General features: G+C 36.5%; 2 protein-coding genes across 7 annotated transcripts; both read left to right on the top strand.

Moving 5' to 3' along the window:
- Positions 1-303: 303 nt before the first annotated feature.
- Positions 304-18,795, top strand: LOC107485173 (PH, RCC1 and FYVE domains-containing protein 1-like). Of its 6 annotated transcripts, XM_052260149.1 has the most exons (11): positions 304-583; positions 2,149-4,190; positions 4,279-4,425; positions 4,694-5,139; positions 5,660-5,877; positions 6,781-7,151; positions 7,378-7,520; positions 7,654-8,561; positions 9,765-10,934; positions 11,415-11,600; positions 11,721-13,674. In XM_052260149.1, the coding sequence occupies exons 2-5, from the start codon at positions 2,307-2,309 to the stop codon at positions 5,817-5,819; spliced, it is 2,637 nt and encodes an 878-aa protein (XP_052116109.1). In that variant the 5' UTR covers positions 304-583; positions 2,149-2,306; the 3' UTR covers positions 5,820-5,877; positions 6,781-7,151; positions 7,378-7,520; positions 7,654-8,561; positions 9,765-10,934; positions 11,415-11,600; positions 11,721-13,674. The 6 variants fall into 6 exon arrangements, with proteins under 6 accessions (XP_052116109.1, XP_052116107.1, XP_052116110.1 ...); XM_052260147.1 differs by having other exon boundaries at positions 9,753-10,934; positions 11,415-13,674; XM_052260150.1 differs by lacking the exons at positions 9,765-10,934; positions 11,415-11,600; positions 11,721-13,674 and adding an exon at positions 18,702-18,795 and having other exon boundaries at positions 7,654-7,805.
- LOC107485190 (pentatricopeptide repeat-containing protein At4g11690) lies at positions 12,333-13,565 on the top strand. The gene has a single exon (XM_052260629.1). The coding sequence runs from the start codon at positions 12,333-12,335 to the stop codon at positions 13,563-13,565; it is 1,233 nt and encodes a 410-aa protein (XP_052116589.1).
- Positions 18,796-21,537: the final 2,742 nt, after the last annotated feature.

Here is a 21,537-nt window from a genome sequence, read left to right as displayed (position 1 = left end):
TATAAAATATTTTACACAATTTGAATATATTTATTTTTTTAGATAATTATTTACACAATCAATAAAAAATATAATTATCTTATTGATGTAAATTATACATAATTTAATATATATGTAAAATTACTTTACATTACTAATGCACTAAAATTAAATTTTTAAATAAATATATAACAAATACATTAAAAATATAAATTTATAAATTGTTATAAAAAAAATTTAATTAGTGGTGGAAAATAAATTAACCATGGATGGGGCAAGTATGTTATGAATTCATAGTTCATGAATAATTAATGTGAGAAAATATGTAACCGCTTACTTTCCCACTCATTTCGCCATTTCTCTCTCGCACACATTCATCTCATCTGCGATTCTTCCATCTCTCATGCTTCCTTTCGCCATACTCCAATTTTTTCCCAGAAAACTCACTGCATTTTCGCTCTCTTTCTCATCCTTTTGTTTCTCTGGATCAAGTGCATGGAGATACTGCTGGTTCCTCTCTTGTATTTTGTTCCAATATTCGTATCAGAGGACAGAGAAGAAACCACCAGCCATCTATGGATTTTTTGATCGTCATGTCCACCAGGTTAGTTGCGCCAAAGTTTCTTCAATTGGCAAATTCATTTTCTTCAACATGTCTGAAATTGTTCCGTTCATGATCGATTTCTCTCTGTTTATTTATATATATTTTTTTAAATTCAGTTGCATGTGAATTAAATGGTTCTATTATGCAGTATTGACCATTGGTAGTTTTTCTTAGTGTAGAATTGTGTCTTTCCATGCTTAAAATCAGTTTGGCTAAAAAAAAGTAGGGTGAATTGCGGTTTCTTTGATAACAAGGAAAATAATGTTGGAAGGAGATTCAAAAGAAAATAAATAACAATACAATTTCAGCCATTGCATTTTTTGTACATAACAGAATTGAGAAATAGAAGCAAATCAAAGCCAAAATTTGATCATAGTGGTAATGAGAAGTGGGAAGGATTTTTTATAATTGAATGGTTTAACAATTAAGAGTATTGGAAGAATGTGAAGAAACCAGAAAGAAGTTTATGAGTTTATATGTAGGTAAAACGATGTAACAATGGATCATATTACTTGACATAATATCAAGAGCTGGCTGAGATTCATAGAGGGACAAGCTGAGAATTTGCAAAACGAGGTTTACATTTCGTTGCTCAATAATAAAATCACTTCATTGGGAAAATTAAGGAAAAAGAAAAAATATCGTGCAATCACTACAAGTATGTTTATAGATGTCACCCGTGATCTGTTTTTATTTTAATATAGATTTCATCATTTGGGATTTCGGTAATGTTTGCTTTTAGCTTCTATTAAAGGAACTCATTGCTCTAAAGATTGGTACTCACTTTGCCCATTCGAACTCTCGTGGTGAGGCTTCAATGTAGAATCATGGGCATGCATACTCCAATATCTAGAGTTGGCATGTGTATGATGAATTTGACATATCTAAATAATTTCTTATTTAGTGGCCTTAATGGGATGAAACAACAATGATTGGCTATCTTGTGAAAAGGAAATAAATCTAAAATTTTCTTAGGTATCATGCTCTGTAAGTTAAGTAGGTCTTTAGACAACAGCTAATATTTCTGGTCATGTTAACAATCTGTTAAGATATGTAACAATTGTAATGATCATTTCTAGGTAGATTGTTTTCAGAAGATATTTGCAACCCAAAAAAGATTATCTTTCCTTTTAACTTGGAATAGACATTTAATCAGGTTAGGAAAAATTATTTGAATCATAGAATGTATTTGATTTTCTCAATTCGTTGAGGAAAAAAAATTGAAGAGTGAATTTTTTTTTTGGGTAGATGTGCAAGTACAAAATTGGGGCAGATTTAGACATTGATTTCTACTGGAAAACTTAATAGATGGAATACTAAAGAACTATGTGGTGTAAGTTCTAACAGAAATCCATTGAATAGTCATTTTGTCCTTTTTCTCACAATTTATTTTAAAAATTGTATCAATTAAATGAGTGAGCCCTTAGGTGTCTATGAATTTCTTTTCCATTAGAACATGCATAATTCCATCTCATGACATGTATGCTTCCTAAGATTCATGCTGTTTATATGTATCCTACATGGTCATTTGTTATTTCATAACTCAAGTGCCTTTTTAATTTTAGTTTCAGGATCGGGTTGATATTATTCCAAATGGTCATCATTTTAGTGCAGCGCTAGAGTTTACTTCAAGCATTGCTTGTGTCAGTGTCTCTGTCAATTCAATTTCCTGTCAACCTCATTGCATTCAATAAGCTCAAATGAGAGGGTAGAGCAAGCAAGTATGCTACCTAGGACAAGTATTGATGGTTTTCGTGTTAGTGTGTCAAGTACACCTAGCTGTTCAAGTGGGGGATCGGGACCAGAGGACATCGAGTCTCTAGGTGATCTTTATATATGGGGACAAATTTGGGCAGATGTTTCACCTGATAGTTTTGGGACTCAGCTCCCTCCCATGACTGATGTTTTGCTTCCTAAACCGTTAGAGGCAAATATTGTTCTTGATGTTCAACAGATTGCATCTGGTGTCCACCACATTGCTTTAGTTACAAGGCAAGGTGAAGTTTTCACTTGGGGAGAGGAATCTGGGGGAAGACTTGGTCATGGAATCGATAAAGATTTTGGTCAACCCCATCTTGTTGAGTTCTTGGCGGTTACTAATGTGGATTATGTTGCATGTGGAGAGAACCATACATGTGCTCTGACTACATCAGATGAGCTATATTCTTGGGGTGATGGTGCATATAATGTTGGACTTCTTGGCCATGGTTCGGATTCTAGCCATTGGATACCAAAGAGAGTTAGTGGCCCTCTAGAAGGACATCAAGTTATATCTGTTGCGTGTGGCACATGGCATTCGGCATTGGCAACTGCCAATGGAAAACTTTTTACGTTCGGTGATGGAACATTTGGTGTCTTAGGTCATGGAGATAGAGAGAGTGTGTTATATCCAAAGGAAGTGCAATTATTAAGTGGATTGAGGACTCTTAAAGTTGCATGTGGAGTATGGCACACTGCAGCTATTGTAGAGGTAACACTTCAGTCTAGTTCAAATGTTTCATCAAGGAAGCTCTTCACTTGGGGTGATGGTGATAAGTATCGTTTGGGGCATGGAAACAAGGAAACATACCTTCAACCGACTTGTGTCTCATCTCTTATAGAATTAAATTTCCACCAGATAGCATGTGGAAACACTATGACTGTTGCCCTCACTACATCGGGTCATATTTTCACTATGGGAGGCACTGAACATGGTCAACTAGGAAATCCTTTGTCCGATGGAAAAGTACCAATGCTAGTACAAGATAAGTTGGTAGGTGAGTATGTTGAGGAAATATCATGTGGATCTCATCATGTGGCTGTATTGACATCAAGAAGTGAACTATATACATGGGGGAAAGGTGCCAATGGAAGATTGGGACATGGAGACACAGAAGATAGGAAGGGTCCAACAATAGTGGAAGCCTTGAAAGAAAGGCATGTAAAAAACATTTCGTGTGGGTCGAAGTTTACAGCTTGCATATGCATCCATAAATGGGTCTCGGGAGTTGACCAATCTAGTTGTACCGCATGTAGGCAACCATTTGGATTTACTAGAAAAAGGCACAATTGTTATAATTGTGGGTTAGTGCATTGCCATGGTTGTAGTTCAAAAAAGGCATTGAGGGCAGCGTTGGCTCCAACACCTGGAAAACCTCATCGTGTGTGTGATTCTTGTTATACTAAGATTAAAAATGTTGAGTCGAATTCTGGTGCCATTTTTAATAGGAGAGCTACTACGCCACCTCGTACTTCTATAGATGGAAGGGAAAGATTTACCCTGGGAGAAATAAGATCTTCAAGAACTCTCTTCCCTCTCTCAAGGATTCACAAGACTACTACAGAGCAAGTTGTTCAGGTTCCATCACTAGTGCAATTGAAAGATGTTGCATTCCCAAGTTCAACAGGTTCAATAATGCAAAATCTTTTGAAGCCTACCATCGCTGCCATACCTCCAACTCCAAGTCCACCACCAACTCCACCACTCATTTCAAGGCCCGCATCCCCGTATGCAAGAAGGCCAAGCCCTACGCGTTCCGGCGCTGGTGGATTCTCTAGAAGTCTTATTGATAGTTTGAGGAAAACAAATGAGCTTAAGAATCAAGAAGTGTCAAAATTGCAGAAACAAGTAAGTTTCCTGTTGATTCACTTTCCATATTCTCTGAAAAACCTCAAGGATCACCAATATTAAGTTAATGAATATTATTTTTATGTAGATTCAAAGTTTGAAACAGAAAAGTGACATGAAAGATGTGGAAAATCAAAAGCTTCGCCAACATATTAAGGAAGCTACAACATTGGCAGCAGATGAGTCTTCTAAGCATAAAGCAATGCTAGAAATTTTTGAGTGCACTATTATTCAGGTATCTTCATTCTATTTACCAAGGATATAGTTGAAATCGTTGACTTATATATGTAAATGTCTCAGTTGCTGAACTTTCAATTCCACACTTCTTACTACAAACTGCTTTAGTATTTGAGCATCATGTTTCTTTATAAAAAATTCTTAGTCGCCCAAATTACTGGCGTAAAATACTTCAATAAGAATATATGAGAAACAGAACAAATCCCTTGATCAGAATTTCAAGTACATCATCCTGATTAAGTAGACTTGCCTTTTGTTCAATCTAGTTGAAGCAAATGGCTGAGAAGTTGCCACCAGAGATTTCAGAAACTGAAAATTTGAGAATTGCACTTACTCAAGCTGAAGATTTTCTGAAAGAAAACTCGACATCTGAAACATTTTCCGCGCCATCAATATCAGAGTCTACTCGACAAAATGCACCTGATCCTGCCACAGATATTGGGGATTCAAAAATGCAAGAGCACAATACAGAAGAAAATCATGAAGCGGCGGTTTCGGACCCATCTCATGATGAGGGGAATGTCCTTCAAGAAAGAAATGGATCATCTGTATCCGATAATAGAACAGCAGTGAAACCACAAAGCTCCGAGGAGACGTCAAGGTTGGCAAGAGATGGAGAAACACAAGTTATTGAACAATTTGAGCCTGGTGTTTACGTGACACTAATAGTAAGGCCTAATGGTGTCAAAATTTTCAGGAGAGTTAGATTCAGGTATACTACAGTTACTTGTTTATCTGATAAATTCTACATTTTCAATTTCTGTATCAGTGTGATTTGTATTGAACATATGCGTCACTATAGTAGTCAGCTTCACAAAATTATATTAGTATTCTTCTCGATTCTCAGGTGAAGGTGTGTATACCCATTTTTGAAATATGTACATGAATGTGTGATCAAAATAGCTGCTACATTATTTAAACCATTTCTCTGGTTTTGATCTGCATGCACAACACATTTTTTTAAAAAGAAGTTGCAGAAATTTGCATGGACGCATTCCTTAATTTTGCCATTACTAAATAATATATGTTGTTTGAATTATTGTATGACATTAGCGTGTGTGCAACATGATTTTTTGATAAATCACTTGGAAAGCTTTTCATGGCACCCAAGTTACACAAGCTTTTTACTGGATCACAATGTTAAACTCTTTTGTATACCTCCAGTGCAGAATAATTAAACTCTTCCTATACCTCTCAAACCTTTGATATGATTTTTTTATTTATTTATGCAGCAAGCGAAGGTTTCATGAGCAACAAGCAGAAGAATGGTGGAACATAAATAAAGAGAGGGTGCTTCAGAGATATGGTCAACAAGCTAGAAGTGATGCTAATGCATCATCTAGCACCCCGGCACCACCTGCTGAAGAAAATATTGAGGCAGCACCTACCTAGCACTTGAATCTTAATTAGATTTGCATAGACATCACCTTAGTTTTGATGAAAGTACAAGGTACAGAATGAAGCATCATTAATCTACTAAGTGTAGCAAAAAGTTGTATCTAGTTACATCAATTCCTAAATTTAGTAGCTTTTTACACCAGGGCATGCATATAAATAGGGGTGGCAGTCCCCGTTGTTCTGTTACTCATGTACTACCTGCCTCGTCACTACCCGCGGGTAGTAAATTGTAGTACCCAAACCCGCCCTTACGAATACTTGCCCCACCCCTACCCGTCCCTATAAAAATTAAATATTTTAAATTTTTACATATTCTTATATAAATTAAGACAAAAACTTAAAGTTCATACATAAATTAAAATACAAACATAAAATTCATACAATGTCATTAGCTCAAATAACTAGAAATTAAAGAAAAAGTATTAGATCACTACAAATTTAGATTCATCATAATAAAGAAATTACAATATTAGATATAAAGGAATTTTCAACCCTTATTCTTAATCACTTTCAACATTTTTATCATTAAAAGTTTGCAAATCAAGATTTAAACCTAAAAATAAAAAAAGATAATAATTAACAAATTAATTGGTATTATGTAAAAAATTAACATAAATAAAAATTAACACTGATGCTTTGTGTGTTTTTTCTAGCATTACTAGTCATGAAGTAATTTAAAAAATCTATATCAATAAAATTAAAATTACTGAGGGTATAAAATTAACATAAATCAGAATAAAATCAAAATTCACAATTGCATTCTGAAGAAAATCATGAGAAGAAAGTAGTAACAATATTATTATATGGAAGATTTCAAAGAGCCAGTGAGTCGAGAGAGATTTTCTGAGTTTATAAATTATTAGTGTCTTAGAATTTTATGTTCCAATTCATAATCTGTTATTACTCAAATCAAGAAGCTGAAGTCTCTTACAAGAAGAAGAGTTAGGCAATGCAGGTTTTGGAACATTCCCAGAGAAGGAGTTTCAAAGCAAAAAGGCACAAAAATCAGAAGTTTTAGGCAAAATTCAGCAATAAATATTCAACCAAAAACTGCAAAATATACCATAACAGATAAACAAAGTTTTAGGCTTATTATACCTTATGCCAAGTTGCAAATTAAGATTGAGAACCATAGAAGCCACCACCACCGTCTTCAGTCAGTACTCAGCAGCAACTCATCTCTTCTCTCTTCTCTGAGAACCATAGAAGCCACCACCACCAATCGAGCAGCCCACCGCCACCGCATCCTGCAGCCACCGCGTCCCACAGCCACCGCGTCCTGCAGCCACAGCAGCGACGGGTTTGACCACCGCAGCCACCACCACTGTTAGTCTTCTTTCCCTCTCCCTTTCCCATTCATTTTCCAGGTTTTCAGTTCTGGACTCGGAGTCTTTGTTTTATTGTGTACATCCACTTTATAAATTGTGTTCTCAATATCATCTTTCTAAGCAAATTCTAGGGTATCGAATGCAATACTACTCTGTGTATGCTATGCACCTGTTCTAAGCAAATTCTAGGTTCCTAATATGCGGTATCTATTTTCAATTATTAGACATTTGATGCATACGTCGTTGGCAAAGAAGATGCTCCTGGAATTGTTGTTCTTTAGAAGTGGTGGGGCGTGGATTTTGAAATCAAGAATCATGCTGTCAAGATTTCTCAGCTAGGTCCCGGATTTAAAGCTCTTATTCCAGAGTAAGATAACGGTGCTTTCATAAGATTTGCTGATCTGAATTCTTCATCCGTTATATGATATTATAATCTTCAATTGGATAACTGATGAAAATTGAAATTGCTTCCATTGTTCTTTTTCTTTTTTTTTTTTCAGAAAATTGCTTCCATTGTTCCAGTCTGTATAGAGGAAAGGTTGGTTTTGATGTCGCGGAAGCCCAACATTTGATGGATGGGCTCGATTGGCAAGGCGCTGTAAAGGATATAGAGGCCTCGGTTAACTGGCTTAAAGCAAATGGTTCAAAGAAGGTTTGTTACCGTTAATTTGTTTTGAAGATGATATGATGGATATGTTAATTTCTTCACTAGTTTTTTAATTTTGTAATTTTATGATCATTCCCTAGTTGACTTGAACCTACAAAAGCATAAATTAGCTTTAGTTTTATGATTTGAAGTAAATTAGTTTGAAATTTTTGGTGGTACTTATGAAGATAGTGGCTTTGGATTATCTGTCTATGATGGAGATATTAAAACCATGATTGTAAAAATTGGACCAGATTGATCGGTTGAACCGGTTCAACTAGGAACTGGCAATAAAAATGATTCAATCCGCTACTTATAATCGCTAGAGATAGAACTGCTTGAAAATTGTCGAACCGGTCAAGAATTGGTCGGTTGGACCGAATCGGTAACCGGCCGATTCGAATGAAACGACACTGTTTTGTTTATTTGTTTTAAGAAATAAAAAAGGAAAAGCCAAAACCATGCGGGAACCAATACACCCCCCCTCCCTTCCCCAAATCATTCGTGCACTCCCTGGAGACCTCTGAAGCAAAGCAAAACCCTAGCCCTTCATTGCCGCCGTCGTGCCCGAGGTCCTCAGCGCCGCCGCCGTCCCCAGGTCCTCAGCGCCGCCGCTTCTTCCTCTTCCCCGTGTCCGGAACTCAAGTAGCTCGTCACGTCGTCTTCATCTTCGCTGGCTTCTCTGTTCGTGGCTTGGAGCAGCTCGCCGTCGTCTCGCCTATCGCCTCGTCTCGCCGATTGCCGTCCCTTCCTCCATCGAAGGTTAGTGGCTTCGCCTCCGCTTCTTCCTTTTAATTTCTGAATGTTCGGCCTTCGTCTTCGTCTGAAGTTCTGAGATTGTTGTTCAATTTTTGTTCCATTTTTCTTGTAATGTTTTGTAATTGCCTGTTGTCGATGGATCTGTCTTGTATTTGCTGGTTGGTGATGGCTGTAAATTTTTTTTTTCAAATTTACTGATGGCTCGATGGTTCTATTAGTCTATTTTAGTGTTTTACTGTTTTGTAATATCTGGGTAGTGATGGCTCTGAAATTTTTGTTCAAATTTACTGATGGCTCTGTTTTGTAATTACTAATTGCTGATGGCTCTTAGGTTTTTTGTTCAAATTCACTGATTGCTTTTTTTGTAATTGTTGGTTTTGCTGGGTGAAGGTTTAGTGTTTTGTGATTATTGCATTGGTTAATGTTTTGGTTTGTTTTATAATTGTTGTTAGCTGGTTGCTTGTTGCTGGCTCTGTTTTGTAATTTTGCTCTGGTTACTTGATTAAGTTAGTTTGTGTTTGAAATAATAACCTGTAATACAAAAATTTATGACATAGCTCTTGAAAATGGGTTTTCCCCCTAAAATCTCTTAGGGTGTTCAAACTAAGCTAGTGTATATATGATTGTAGATGATCTCATAATAACTGTTGAACCAATTTAATCATAGTCTCAGTGAAACCACTACTGGAGACCCTGCTTATGCTGTGTTGACTTTTAGTTTAAAGGAGATGGTAATTCATTGGTAGGGTTTGTCCATTTTGGCCTTAAGCTTAATTTGGTGCTGAAGTGATGGCTTTCTTTGTGTTTGTTGTCTCCTTCGATTTATTGCAGGTATCAATGGATAAAATGAAAGGAAAAACCTGCTCCATGGGAAATTACTCCAATAATTGTATCTAATCATGTATCTTGTATTGAACCTATTTTCTACTTTTATGAATTATTTTCCACCATTGTGGCATCTGAGTCTCATGACTCCATACCTTGTATTGAACCTATAAGCAAAATTTCAATGTGCTGACTGCAATCATTTTGTGTCAATACTAAGATGCTTATGGTGTTAAATGTTTGATAATTTTAATAGTGCCTTTTACTCTCAACATGAACAATTATGAATGTAAATGGGAACTATGCCAAAATCAAATTACAATATTTCTCGCTTGGGCCAATTAATGATTACTATTCTATATTGGGAAGTTTGTGTTGTAGAGTGTTGACCTGTTTGAAAGTTCACTTTATTTTTCCGATTCAATTCAGGAATTCAGCTGGTAATGTAGCAACAGTGGCTGCTAGTGTTCCACAACATCAGATCCCTTTACATTCCATTGTTACTAATCTTATTTTAAGATTTATATTAGACTATAATTATATTTTAGGATGTTTATTTATAATTTATTTATTATTCTATTCTAAAACGGTTTTTCCGGTTGAACCACCGGTTGGACCAGTTGGACTAGTGAACCAATAAATCAGTGACTAGAGCGGTTTGATGACCGGTCCGGTTCTCAGAACTTGATTGAAACACTTAAAGACTTAATAATGATTATGATTTGTGATGAGTTGCACCTTTGATTAGTTGAGAACTTGTTATTAATCGTTTCTTTTGATAGTAAAACATTATGTGTTTATCATTATGTGCGTTATGTTGTTTTTAGTTATGAACTTTGAAGTTGTTTGTGAACTTCTAATGTTAAATTATGGATAATTTATTACGTGAAATTTTAAATTTTATTAAGTTAGAAATTATTTAATTTATATATTTAATATTTAATTAAACCGGTTAAGCTCTGGTCAAACCATTAAACTATTAAACCAGTGTCCTCACCGATTTATTGACCGGTCCGATTCTCGCAACCTTGCCAAAAACCTAACACATGAAAAAAATATTTTTTCTTCTATTTTCTTTCTACTTATCTCTTTTTCTCTCATATTCTTTTGTTCCATCGGGCATCAGCTATCCAAACAGAGTGAAACCTCCAATTTTACCCTTATTCCCTTAAGTCTATCCGCGAACACTCCTGTCTGCCCAGCCCCAGATCTCCTCAGTCCTCACTCCTCAGACACAACCCCTCGTCCTTCAATCTCCTCCGTCATCCGCCGGACAGCAGCAGCCGCGGAGGCCCTATCCCCTTTCCCTCCACCCTCCTCAACTCTCTGTCAGCCCTATCCTCTCCCGCTCCCTTCGTCGTAGTCGCGCTCCCTCTCCGTCGCCCTCCACGCAGCAGCAGCCTCTGTGTCGTCCTCCACGCAGCAGTATCCCGTGTTGTCCTCCATGCATCGCAGCGCACTCCAGCTGGCAGCCACTTCCGTGTCTTCGTCCTCTCCTTCCTGCACTCTGCCACATCATCAGCATCATCAAGAATGGAGCCTTTGACTCAGGTTGGTTCTTATTTTTTGTCTGATTTTTCCCTGCTTATATTTTTTTCTGTTCTTGATTTGATTCTGGTCTGTTCTTAAATTTTTCAGTTCTTGATTTTTGTTCTTGATTTTTGTTATGATTTTTAATTTGTTCTTGATTCTTGGTTGAGATATTTTCTGAAGTTCTCAGTGTTTTCTTGGTTGCTGTTCTTGGTTCTTGTTTTTTGGTTATGATTTTCGACTGCTGTTTTTTTTTCTGTTCTGTTTTTGAGCTGATTCTGTTCTTGATTTTTGTTAAGTTCTGTCTGCATCTATTTTTCACTGCCAGTTTCTGTTCTGTTCTTGATTCTTAGATTTTTGTTATGATTTGAATTTGTTTTCTAACTTTTGTGGTTGTTTTTTAATTATTTGATTTTAACTTGTAGTTTGGTGTTCTAATTTCAATTTTGGTTTAGTGTTCTCTGTTCTTATTTTATTTTATTGTTTTTGATATTACTGCAGTTTGATAACAGTACAAGTGACAACATTGGTGAAAAAGGAAGACCGAAAAACCAAATCAAATCAATCCAATTACAATTGGTTTAGTTTGGTTTGGTTAGCCTTAGATAAAAAACCAACCGAATATTTGTTCAATGTATTGGATGGCCTTTCCTCTAACAACCGAACTATACTGCACTGTGAACACCGGTACATAATATTGCTTGTACCTGCTTTATTTAATTTATTGATTTATTTCACATGCTTGCACCTCCAGCTAGGATTAGCCATACCTTTCTGTATCTTTTCTTTTCTTTTAATCATCTACAGTTTCGGCCTTTACTAAAACTCGGGTTTGGGCTCCACATGATATGTTATTGTTGTTGAAGCCCAACTCATTCTCACAAGGTTCTGAAATTCAAACACTTGGAAGTGTCTCACTATATATTCTGTATCTGGAAGTGTAAACTGTGAAGAGGAGAAATCATGTGTCATAGTTACAAAGCTCTGGTTCTAATTCAAAAAATGGTGAAAGTGCCTCCAACAAAAGCACTTTCTTTGTTCAATTCTTTAAACCATCACCACACCCCTCAATCTATTTCCTTCATTCTTAACCATCTTCTCTCCTCTGCCATGCTCTCCCATGCCCATTCACTTCTCCTCCGCCTCATCTCCGGCAGAATTTCCTCTCCTTTCTTCTCTCCATCATCACTCATGCACCAACTCACACACACCCAGTTCATTCATAATTCAACACATACTCTTCTCTACGAGGCAATCATTAATGCCTATGTTCATTCTCACTTACCTGATCAAGCTCTCTGTTTCCTCAACCACATGGTTCGTAATGCCCATTTTCCAACATCAAACACCTTTAATAACCTTTTGATCTTGCTCCTTAGATCTAATTGTTTTGGTAAAGCATGGCTGCTTTTCAATGAAATGAAGGGTAAGGTTGCTATGGATGTCTACAGTTTCGGGATTATGATCAAGGGTTGCTGTGAAGTTGGTGACTTGATCAAGAGTTTTCGGCTTTTGGCTTTGTTGATTCGCATGGGTTTCTCTCCAAATGTTGTCTTATACACTACCTTGATTGATGGTTGTTGCAAGATTGGTTATGTTCATTTGGCAAAGAAGGTGTTTTGTAAGATGGAGGGGTTGGGCTTAGTTCCCAATCAGCACACTTATAGTGTATTGATAAACGGGTTCTTCAAGCATGGCCTTCAAAAGGAAGCATTTCTAATGTATGAAAATATGAAGCAGAGAGGAACGGTGCCCAATGTTTATGCTTACAATTGTATCATCAAAGAATATTGTAAGGATGGGAATGTAGATAAGGCTTTTAAGGTGTTCGATGAAATGCGTGAGAAAGGTGTGGCATATGGTATTGTAACGTATAATATTTTGATTGATGGGTTGTGCAGATTGAAGAAGCTTCAGGAAGCAGTAAAGTTGGTTGATAAAGTGTATCTTGTTGGCTTAACTCCTAATTTAGTTACATACAATACACTAATCAATGGTTTTTGTGGCATTGGAAAGATGGACACTGCTGTTAGATTATTTAATCAATCAAAGGCAATTGGACTATCGCCATCATTGGTGACCTACAATACTTTGATTGCAGGGTATTGTAATATTGGAAATTTTGATAGAGCTCTTAACATGGTCAAGGAAATGGAGGAGAGAAGCATTGCTCCTTCCGAAGTGACTTATACAATCCTTATTGATGCTTTTGTACAATTAAATCATATGGACAAAGCATTTGAAATAAAGTCTTTAATGGAGAAGTCTGGTTTGAATTTAGATGTTTTTACATGTAGTATCCTTTTGCATGGGTTTTGTATGAACGGTCATATGAAAGAAGCATCAAAGCTCTTCAAATCATTGGGTGAGCTGCGCTTGGAACCAAACAGTGTCATTTATAATATCATGATTCATGGTTATTGCAAAGAAGAAAGCTCTTACAGGGCTCTTAGATTACTCAAAGAAATGATTGACAATGGAATGGTTCCAAATTTGGCTAGCTTTTGTTCAACCATAGGGCTTCTTTGCAAGGAAGGAAAGTGGAAGGAAGCGGAGTTTCTCATACAGAAGATGATAAATTCAGGATTGGAGCCCTCAGTTTCTTTGTACAATATGATTTACCGAGCCAAAAGTGAAGTTCTGGTACAATAGCCATGAAAATAATATAACAGATTCATAGCTTTACTTTATCTTCCATTCTGCTTCATATCATAGTATAAATTATGATAATTAATCAAGCTCATTTAAGAATATTTTTTAATTTATTTGTTGCTCAATTTGATTACGATAGAATATCTTGAGTGCATATTTCTGCATTTTGGCATACAATGGGAAGGTAAGAAATTGAATCTTAGAATGTTTACAATCATTCTTATTTGTGATAAACCGAGACAAATCAACTATTCTACTAGCCACCTACTTGAATGTAGTTAAAGTGGTGCAACAACCTTGGAGCTTTGCTGGCGTGAATGAGCAAATTACATTAGACAAGTTTGATGGAGGTGGTCATAACAACAACATTTGATGGAGCTGCCAAAACTATTTATAGAATTGGCGCAACTTACTTTGCTGTATTTACTAATGAGCACATCCCTTGCCCGCATCTGAATTCTGAAGATGTGGTCCTGGTCGACATTCGCCGATGGTTGGCGGCTTAGCTGCTACCGGAAATCCCCTTAACGCATGGATCAAGGTTGGTTCATCCCTTAAACTCGTTCTCTCTCTTTCTATTTTTTTTATCCCCTTAATGCACCAGTACAGAAATCAGAGGTGTGCGTACGCACAACCATCCATGTGTACGCACAAGTGGCAAAACATCAAGTGTGCGTACGCACACATCTGTGCATACGCAGAGGTCTCTACGCGTGACTTTATTAATGAAGCACGTGGCTTGTGTTTTTGGGGTTCTCTTGGCCTAATTTTTGGAGAGCTGAAGCCTTTTGGAAGTGATATATCAACAGGAAACGAAGACATATGAAGGCATTAGGTTTTATTAGGTTTTCATTAGTTTAGATTAGTTAAAAATATGCATTAGGAGTAGGAGTACGGTAGAGTAGAAAATTCTCTCTTAGGGTTTACTAAATTTTCATTTGTAGCATTTTATAGTTTCAAATTTTCATTTTGGATTTTGATCAACTCTTTTGTAAGTACTATTTAATTTCTCTTTAATTACATCACATGTATCCTCATTTTTCTTTGGTTCAAGTGCTTTGTTAATATTTGCAAATTTTAAGTTTTTGAAATTTTGATTGATGAATTTAATATTCTATGATTTATATATGTTTGATTGAATGTTTATAGTTGATATTATGAATAGTTGGTTATAGTTTTCTATTTTCCCTTGCAATTTTTTATGTTTTGGTTTTATGCTTAGAAGGTGTTTGTGAAAATGCCAACTTTAAATTTTGAGTAGATTTTCACACCTCGATTTGGGACATGAGTTCCTAGAATACTAGAGTCATAATGTCTGACATTTAGTGGTAATTCTTGGGTAGTTAGTTGACTCTTGTTTCTATTGACACTAGCTTCTTACTAAGCAATTAATAAGTCAGCTAGGACTTATGGATTAAGGTCAATTATGCTTGCTTGACTTATTCCTCGATGTTAGGGGGTTGACGAAGCGAGATTGACTCATCATAGTTGTCATAGTTGTAGTTATGACAATGATAGAATTTCTTAATTTTCATTCCCAAGTTAAGGCTCTTTATACATTATAGCATTTTCACTAGTTTTGACCTTATTTCCTTTTAATTGCATTAATTCCAATTTTGATCATCTCTTAGTTCTTTTATTTCATAAATTCTTTCAATCTTTTGTTCTTTACTTTCAAAACCCCGTATCCTCACAACCAAGAGTGTGACACCCTTATTTGCATTGTCCAGGGGTTTAATTACTCTTGGTATTATTTTTAATTGGAAAATATCAAACTTTGATTGAGAGGATTGAATTGTCGGTTTGGACTATATTCACAATGGAATTATTTTATCTAATTTCCGAGCCGGCATAAATCTCATCACCAAGTTTTTGGTGCCATTACCGGAGATGATGCAATCGATGTTATGTTTTTCGTTGTTGTGAATATGTTAATAGTGTAAATAACACTTTTTGGTTGTTTGTTTGGCTTTGTTAGCTTTGTTTATACTTTCTCTATGACTTATCCACACCATTACCACAATTCACCCCCAATCGACCCAAACTTACCTTTCTAGTCACTAATTCTATACACCACCACCTTACTATATACAAAACCAAAGTCCTTACTCTCATGAGCATAATTGTCAACCTTCGTCACCTCAAATTTCATCTTCATATATGGATCAAGTCACACAAGAAGTACTCCAAGTGCTTATTCAAGAACAAACGGAGTTCCGAAAGAAGTAAGAGCAAGTCATGTTTACCTTAGCGAAAACCTTGGATCGGTTAGCTTCTTTGCTTCAAGCCACAACCAAGAAATTCTTGTGGATGAATGTGTGGAATCAAGCGAAGAGTGTGGAATGGAGGAAAGATTGCAAAATCAAGTAGAAGATGTCAAATCACAACATGAAGCACGAGAAGATGAATAAAGAGTTGATGAAAATTGATCAAGTGGATTCCATCATTAGTGATTTTTTGTCCAACTTAGTCAATCCCTTCAATGATCTTCATGAGCCCCCTTGATTGAATTTGAAGGAGATGTTGATGTGGACTTTACACAACCTCCAATTTTTTACTTGAGTGATGATGAGGAAGATTTAACGGAGGTTGAGGAAGATTTTAGCTACCAAGAAGTGAAGATACATTTACAAGAGCAAATTGAGTGGGTGAAAATTGTACCAACAAGCTTCTTAGGCCCATATCAATATGCTATCTTGGAGACGGATTATCAACTTCAAATTCTTCTTGGAGTAGTGGATGGTGGAGAGAAGAATGTTAATTGGCAAGGAAATAGAAAGTTCATCAAGGAAGCCAATTCAACATTTGGAGTTCAACTATTGTGCACGAGTCAATTGAGTGGATTCTGGGAAATGTATGTGTCAATGATGATTCAAGAGGTCGTTCATCCAAATGCAAAAATGAAGATCAACAAGAAGATGAACAAGAAACTAGAGTATGGGATCCGGGCATTGGTTTCAACACTTAACACTTATGGATCCTAGTTGCTAGCTTGGAATTTCTCAAGAGTTTGATGTATTTCATTTGGGATCCGGCAGGTCAAATCAAGAACAAACTTGGGTGGAGATTCAAAGAGGAGTGGAAACATAAGCCGCCCTAATAAGAATTTCCTCAAAAAGTCTAACTTAAGAACTTTAAACCAAAGTGTTAGGTGGGAAACATCCCACCATGGCAAAATCCTTCTAACCCTTTCTCTCTTTTAGCTTTTATTTCTTGAATAATTGGTTATGTTGCTTAGTTTAATTTAGTTGCATTTTAGTGTTGGCTAGGTAATTTAGCAAAATAATATGTTTTTGGAGTCTTATAGTGTTTTGAAGCTTGAAAATCTGTTTTGGATGTCATATTTGGTGCGTTAGAGGCATTAAAATTTTTGCAGAAACAGAGCTTTGTGCGCACACACGTACTTGTGTGCGCGCACACTTCCCTTATTTTTCGCCATCTGGGTGCACAGACAGCCCTTTACCACCCAGTCTGTTCAGGGCACTCGCACCAGCTGTGCGTGAGCACTCTATCTCTTTTTCCTTCCGTGCGTTCGCACCCTCGGTTGTGCGCGCGCACACTCACCCTTTTTATCCTAAAAAAAGAGCTATTTGTGCGCACGCACAACCCTCGACACACTTTCTGCTCGTAGCTTTCCCTTGTTTGTGCACGCACAACCTTTTGTGTGCGCTCACAGACCTTGATACCTCTTCTGTTCGGAGCGCTCGCACGCTGCTATGCGTGCGCATAACCCTTCTTTTCCCTTTTGTGCGTACGCACAAGTCCCTTTTTGAACGTTAATTCGAAAAAAGGGAACTATATCGCGCTTCGCCCCAAATTCTTTTTCTTCTTTTCTTCTTCTCTAAAGCATATCCAAAGCCACCCTCAACCCAGACCACACCACCCAACCACCTCCATCCGTCCCGCGACCATAGCACTGGCGACCACCGTCGCCCACCCTCTCTCCCTTCCCTCTTCTCTTTCCCATTTTTTCCATTCCCTCTTCTCTGTGCATGCTAACCCTATTCTTTGTGCCAACAGCTCTGCTCCGCATTCTTCTAGTTCCGGCGAGCACCACTAGCGGTAGCGAAACTATGCCGCTGCGACACCACCTCCACTCCTTACCCTATCTTCTTCTTCCTCTCGTCAACGTAGGTTCGCTTCCCCTGCATCCCTGTTCTTTTCTTTTATTTCTTTTACTTACTTTTTAATTCTGATTTCTATGTTTTGTTTAGGTTTAGCTTAGTTCACTTGTGTTTCTAGACTGAATATTCGTTGGCTGGTTGATTTTTCAGGTTGATGAATGCCTTTATTGAATTGAAAATCTCTATTTGAAAGTGATGCACACCATATGTTTGATAGATTGTCGGAGTGACAATTTTTGTTCAATTCCTATGTTTGGCCAACATCTGTTCTGGACTCTATTTTCTTTAGGCAATATCATGGAAGCTTGTGCAATTTTATGTCCTTTTGATGATGTTTGAGATCAAATTTCGTTATGCACTTGGTGGATATTCTTGTTAAACGCCAAATTGAACTGAAATTTTAACTTTAATTACTTGTTTGGTGTTATATGTTAAGTGCGTACAATGCTGCATTAGTGAAATGACTGAGTTGCTTATTCATGTGTTTTTTAACATAAATGATCATATACAACAACTTGTTCTCTGAATTCCTTTTTGGGCAATTCAATTTGATTTTAATCAAGTTTATTGCTTTTCGAACAAGGGTTATGGGTGTGTGATCATTTTTCACTTTTTGCCATGAATAAGTAGGTTCTTTAAATATTGAATTGTTTATTGCCGTTGTGCCAAATTTTTGTAAAACTTATACTTTCATTGCACAATTGCAATAACCAATTTTTTATTTAATCCACTTCCATTGCTTTACCTAAGTTGTCTATGCTTTAATTATCATTCATGCCTTTGTTTATCACTTAGGTTTCTTGATTGTGGAAAATTTCATTTTCTTTTGAGCATATCACATTCTTTGAACATGTTTTTCTCAATTAAGTGTCTGTTTATCTTATTAGCTCTAATTTACATTCTTTGATTAATCACATTCTTTGCTTTACCTAAGTGTCTGTTTATCTTATTGGCTCTAATTTACCAATTGTCTGTTTCTCCTGAGCTATATTCTGTTTTTCTTCCTTTTCAGGATGCATTGTAAGGGTAAGGAGAAAGCCACTCCATTGGCTCCCATCCCTGTCCGTCCGAGCACTTAGTCGGACATTTTCATTAATGAGGAGGCCGAAGAAAGGATGCTGAATGTGCCGGAGAAACATGCTGAAGCCATCCACAAGCGACTAGAGTATTATAGATGGAAATTCATAGAGTTTGACGCTGTGGAAATCAATGAGCAACTAGTTAAAGAATTCTATGCAAATCTGTTGAAGGGAGACGCCGAGACCGTTTTTCTTAGAGGGGTGCAGTTAGACACCTCCCCACATGCTTTAGAGGCTCTCTTTCAGATTCCTCATATTCCACCAAGTCGAGAATAAGTAATGATGGAAATTAGATAAAATAATTCTGTTGTGAGTATAGTCCAAACCGGCAATTCAATCCTTTCAATCAAAGTTTGATATTTTTCAATTAAAAATAATACCGAGAGTAATTAAACCTTGGGTCGTCTCCCTCGAACAATGCAAATAAGGGTGTCATGCTCTTGGTTGTGAGGATACAAGGTTTTGAAATCAAAGAACGAAAGATTGAAAGAACTTAAGAAATAAAAGAACTAAGAGATGATCAAAGTTGGAATTAATGCAATTAAAAGAAAACAAGGTCAAAACTAGTGAAAATGCTATAAATGCATAAAGAGCCTTGACTTGGGAATGAGAATTAAGGAATCCTATCATCATCATAACTACAACTATGGAAACTATGATGAGTCAATCTCGCTTCGTCAAGCCCTAATATCGAGGAGTAAGTCAAGAAAGCACAATTGACCTTAATCCATAAGTCCTAGCTGATTTAGTAATTGCTTAGTAAGAAGCTAGCGTCAATGGAAACAAGAGTTAACTAACTACCCAAGAATTACCACTAAATGTCAAACATTATGACTCTAGTATTCTAGGAACTCATGTCCCAAGCCAAGGTGTGAAAATCTACTCAAAATCCGAAGTTGGCATTTTCACAAACACCTTGTGGGCATAAAACCAAAACATGAGAAATTGTAAGGGAGAATAGAAAACTATAACCAACTATTCACGATATCAACTATAAACATTCAATCAAACATATATAAATCATAGAACATTAAATTCATCAATAAAAAATTGAAGAACTTAAAATTTGCAAATATTAACAAAGCACTTGAACCTAAGGAAAATGAGGGTAAATGTGATGTAATTAAAGAGAAATTAAAGAGTACTTACAAAAGAGTTTATCAAAATCCAAGATGAAAACTTGAAACTATAAAATGCTACAAATAGAAAGTTAGTAAAAACCCTAAGAGAGAATTTTCCACTCTACACTACTCTTACTCCTAATGCATATTTTTAACTAATCTAAACTAATGAAAACCTAATGCCTTTATATGTCTTCATTCCCCTTGATATATCACTTCCAAAAGGCTTCAGCACTCCAAAAATTGGGCCAAGAGAGCCCCAAAATCGCAAGCCACGTGCTTCATTAATGAAGTCATGCGAAGGTACGCACACTTGCTGTTTCGCCACTTGTGTGTACGCACGGATGGTTGTGCGTACGCACACCTCCGATTTCTGTACTACACTTCAGTGTTGCTTCTCCTTTGCTTTTTTCATGTGTTCTCCCATTTTGCATGCTTCCTTCCACTTTCTACCAACCCATTCTTGCCTAATTGAACTGAAATCACTGACAAAACATATCACGGCATCGAATGGCATAAAGGTAGAATTAAATTGCTCAATTTAAGCACAAAAATGCATGTTTTCACATTTAGGTTCAATTTAGGGATAAAACACAAAAATATGCTATTTTGGTGATTAAGTGCGAGTTTATGTGATGAAATTCGTACAAATTGAGTAAAAAATTATCATCAAATATGGACTCATCAATTTCTCCACACTTAAACAATAGCATGTCCTCATGCTAAACACAAACAAAGAAGAATCATCAAAGGGTAACAACTTATTAAATGCAACTATCTATATGCATACAAATACGCTATATGCTATCTATATCTATCTATCTATCTAAAATTTCCTATTGAGTTGGTGAAAACAAACAATCAAATTCCCAAGTAAGAGTATAGACATATATGTAACACCCTAATATTCAAATCCTTATGCTCGAGTCATAAGTCAATGATATTACGGTGGTACGACTCTCAGGTGGATTTTTAATACATAAATATAGGTAATTTTGAAAGGAGTATTAATCGAGAAGCCTGAAAAGAGTAGAAATAAAATCGCGAAGACGTATTACTCACGTTTCGACAACGAAAAGAATAGTACATCCTAATCTCTCCCAAAGGAAACATAAGAGCCTCTATAGGCAAGTTCCAAAAGAGTTCAACACATAATATAATCTTTTCAAAACAAAGGTGGAGATTCTAAGCAAAACATAAAGTAGAGAAAATAAATATATTCGCCGTCTCTCAGACGAACCGCAGCTCACTTCTGAGCACCTGAACCTGTATCTGAAAAACAAGAGATATATACGGAATGAGAACCCCGGGCCCATGGGTTCCCAGTACGGTAAAAGTGCCAAATAAATACAATGCACTGCAATAAAAATCACTAAGCATCCTAAACTCCTTTTCACCAAGTATCCAGCCTAGATTCTCACTAATCCATAAATAGGCATCTGTCGTACGGGGATACTAAATCTAGTTCATGTTTCACATGTTTTCCAACTCGCTGATTCTTCCACGAATCAGACTCAGAATCATAAGTAAAACCATCATCAGTTGTTCTGCCTTAGCAACTCTATATCAATACATCATACCCTCGCATGGAGCTAGTGAAATCACATCACTGCGTCTACCCAGGGGGCTCAAATTATCTCATTCAATA

This window comes from Arachis duranensis, chromosome 4 (genome assembly GCF_000817695.3).
Source record: "Arachis duranensis cultivar V14167 chromosome 4, aradu.V14167.gnm2.J7QH, whole genome shotgun sequence".
Taxonomy (NCBI): domain Eukaryota; kingdom Viridiplantae; phylum Streptophyta; class Magnoliopsida; order Fabales; family Fabaceae; genus Arachis; species Arachis duranensis.
Note: the sequence above shows the minus strand (reverse complement) of the source record. Positions and strands in the feature narration are given on the sequence as shown.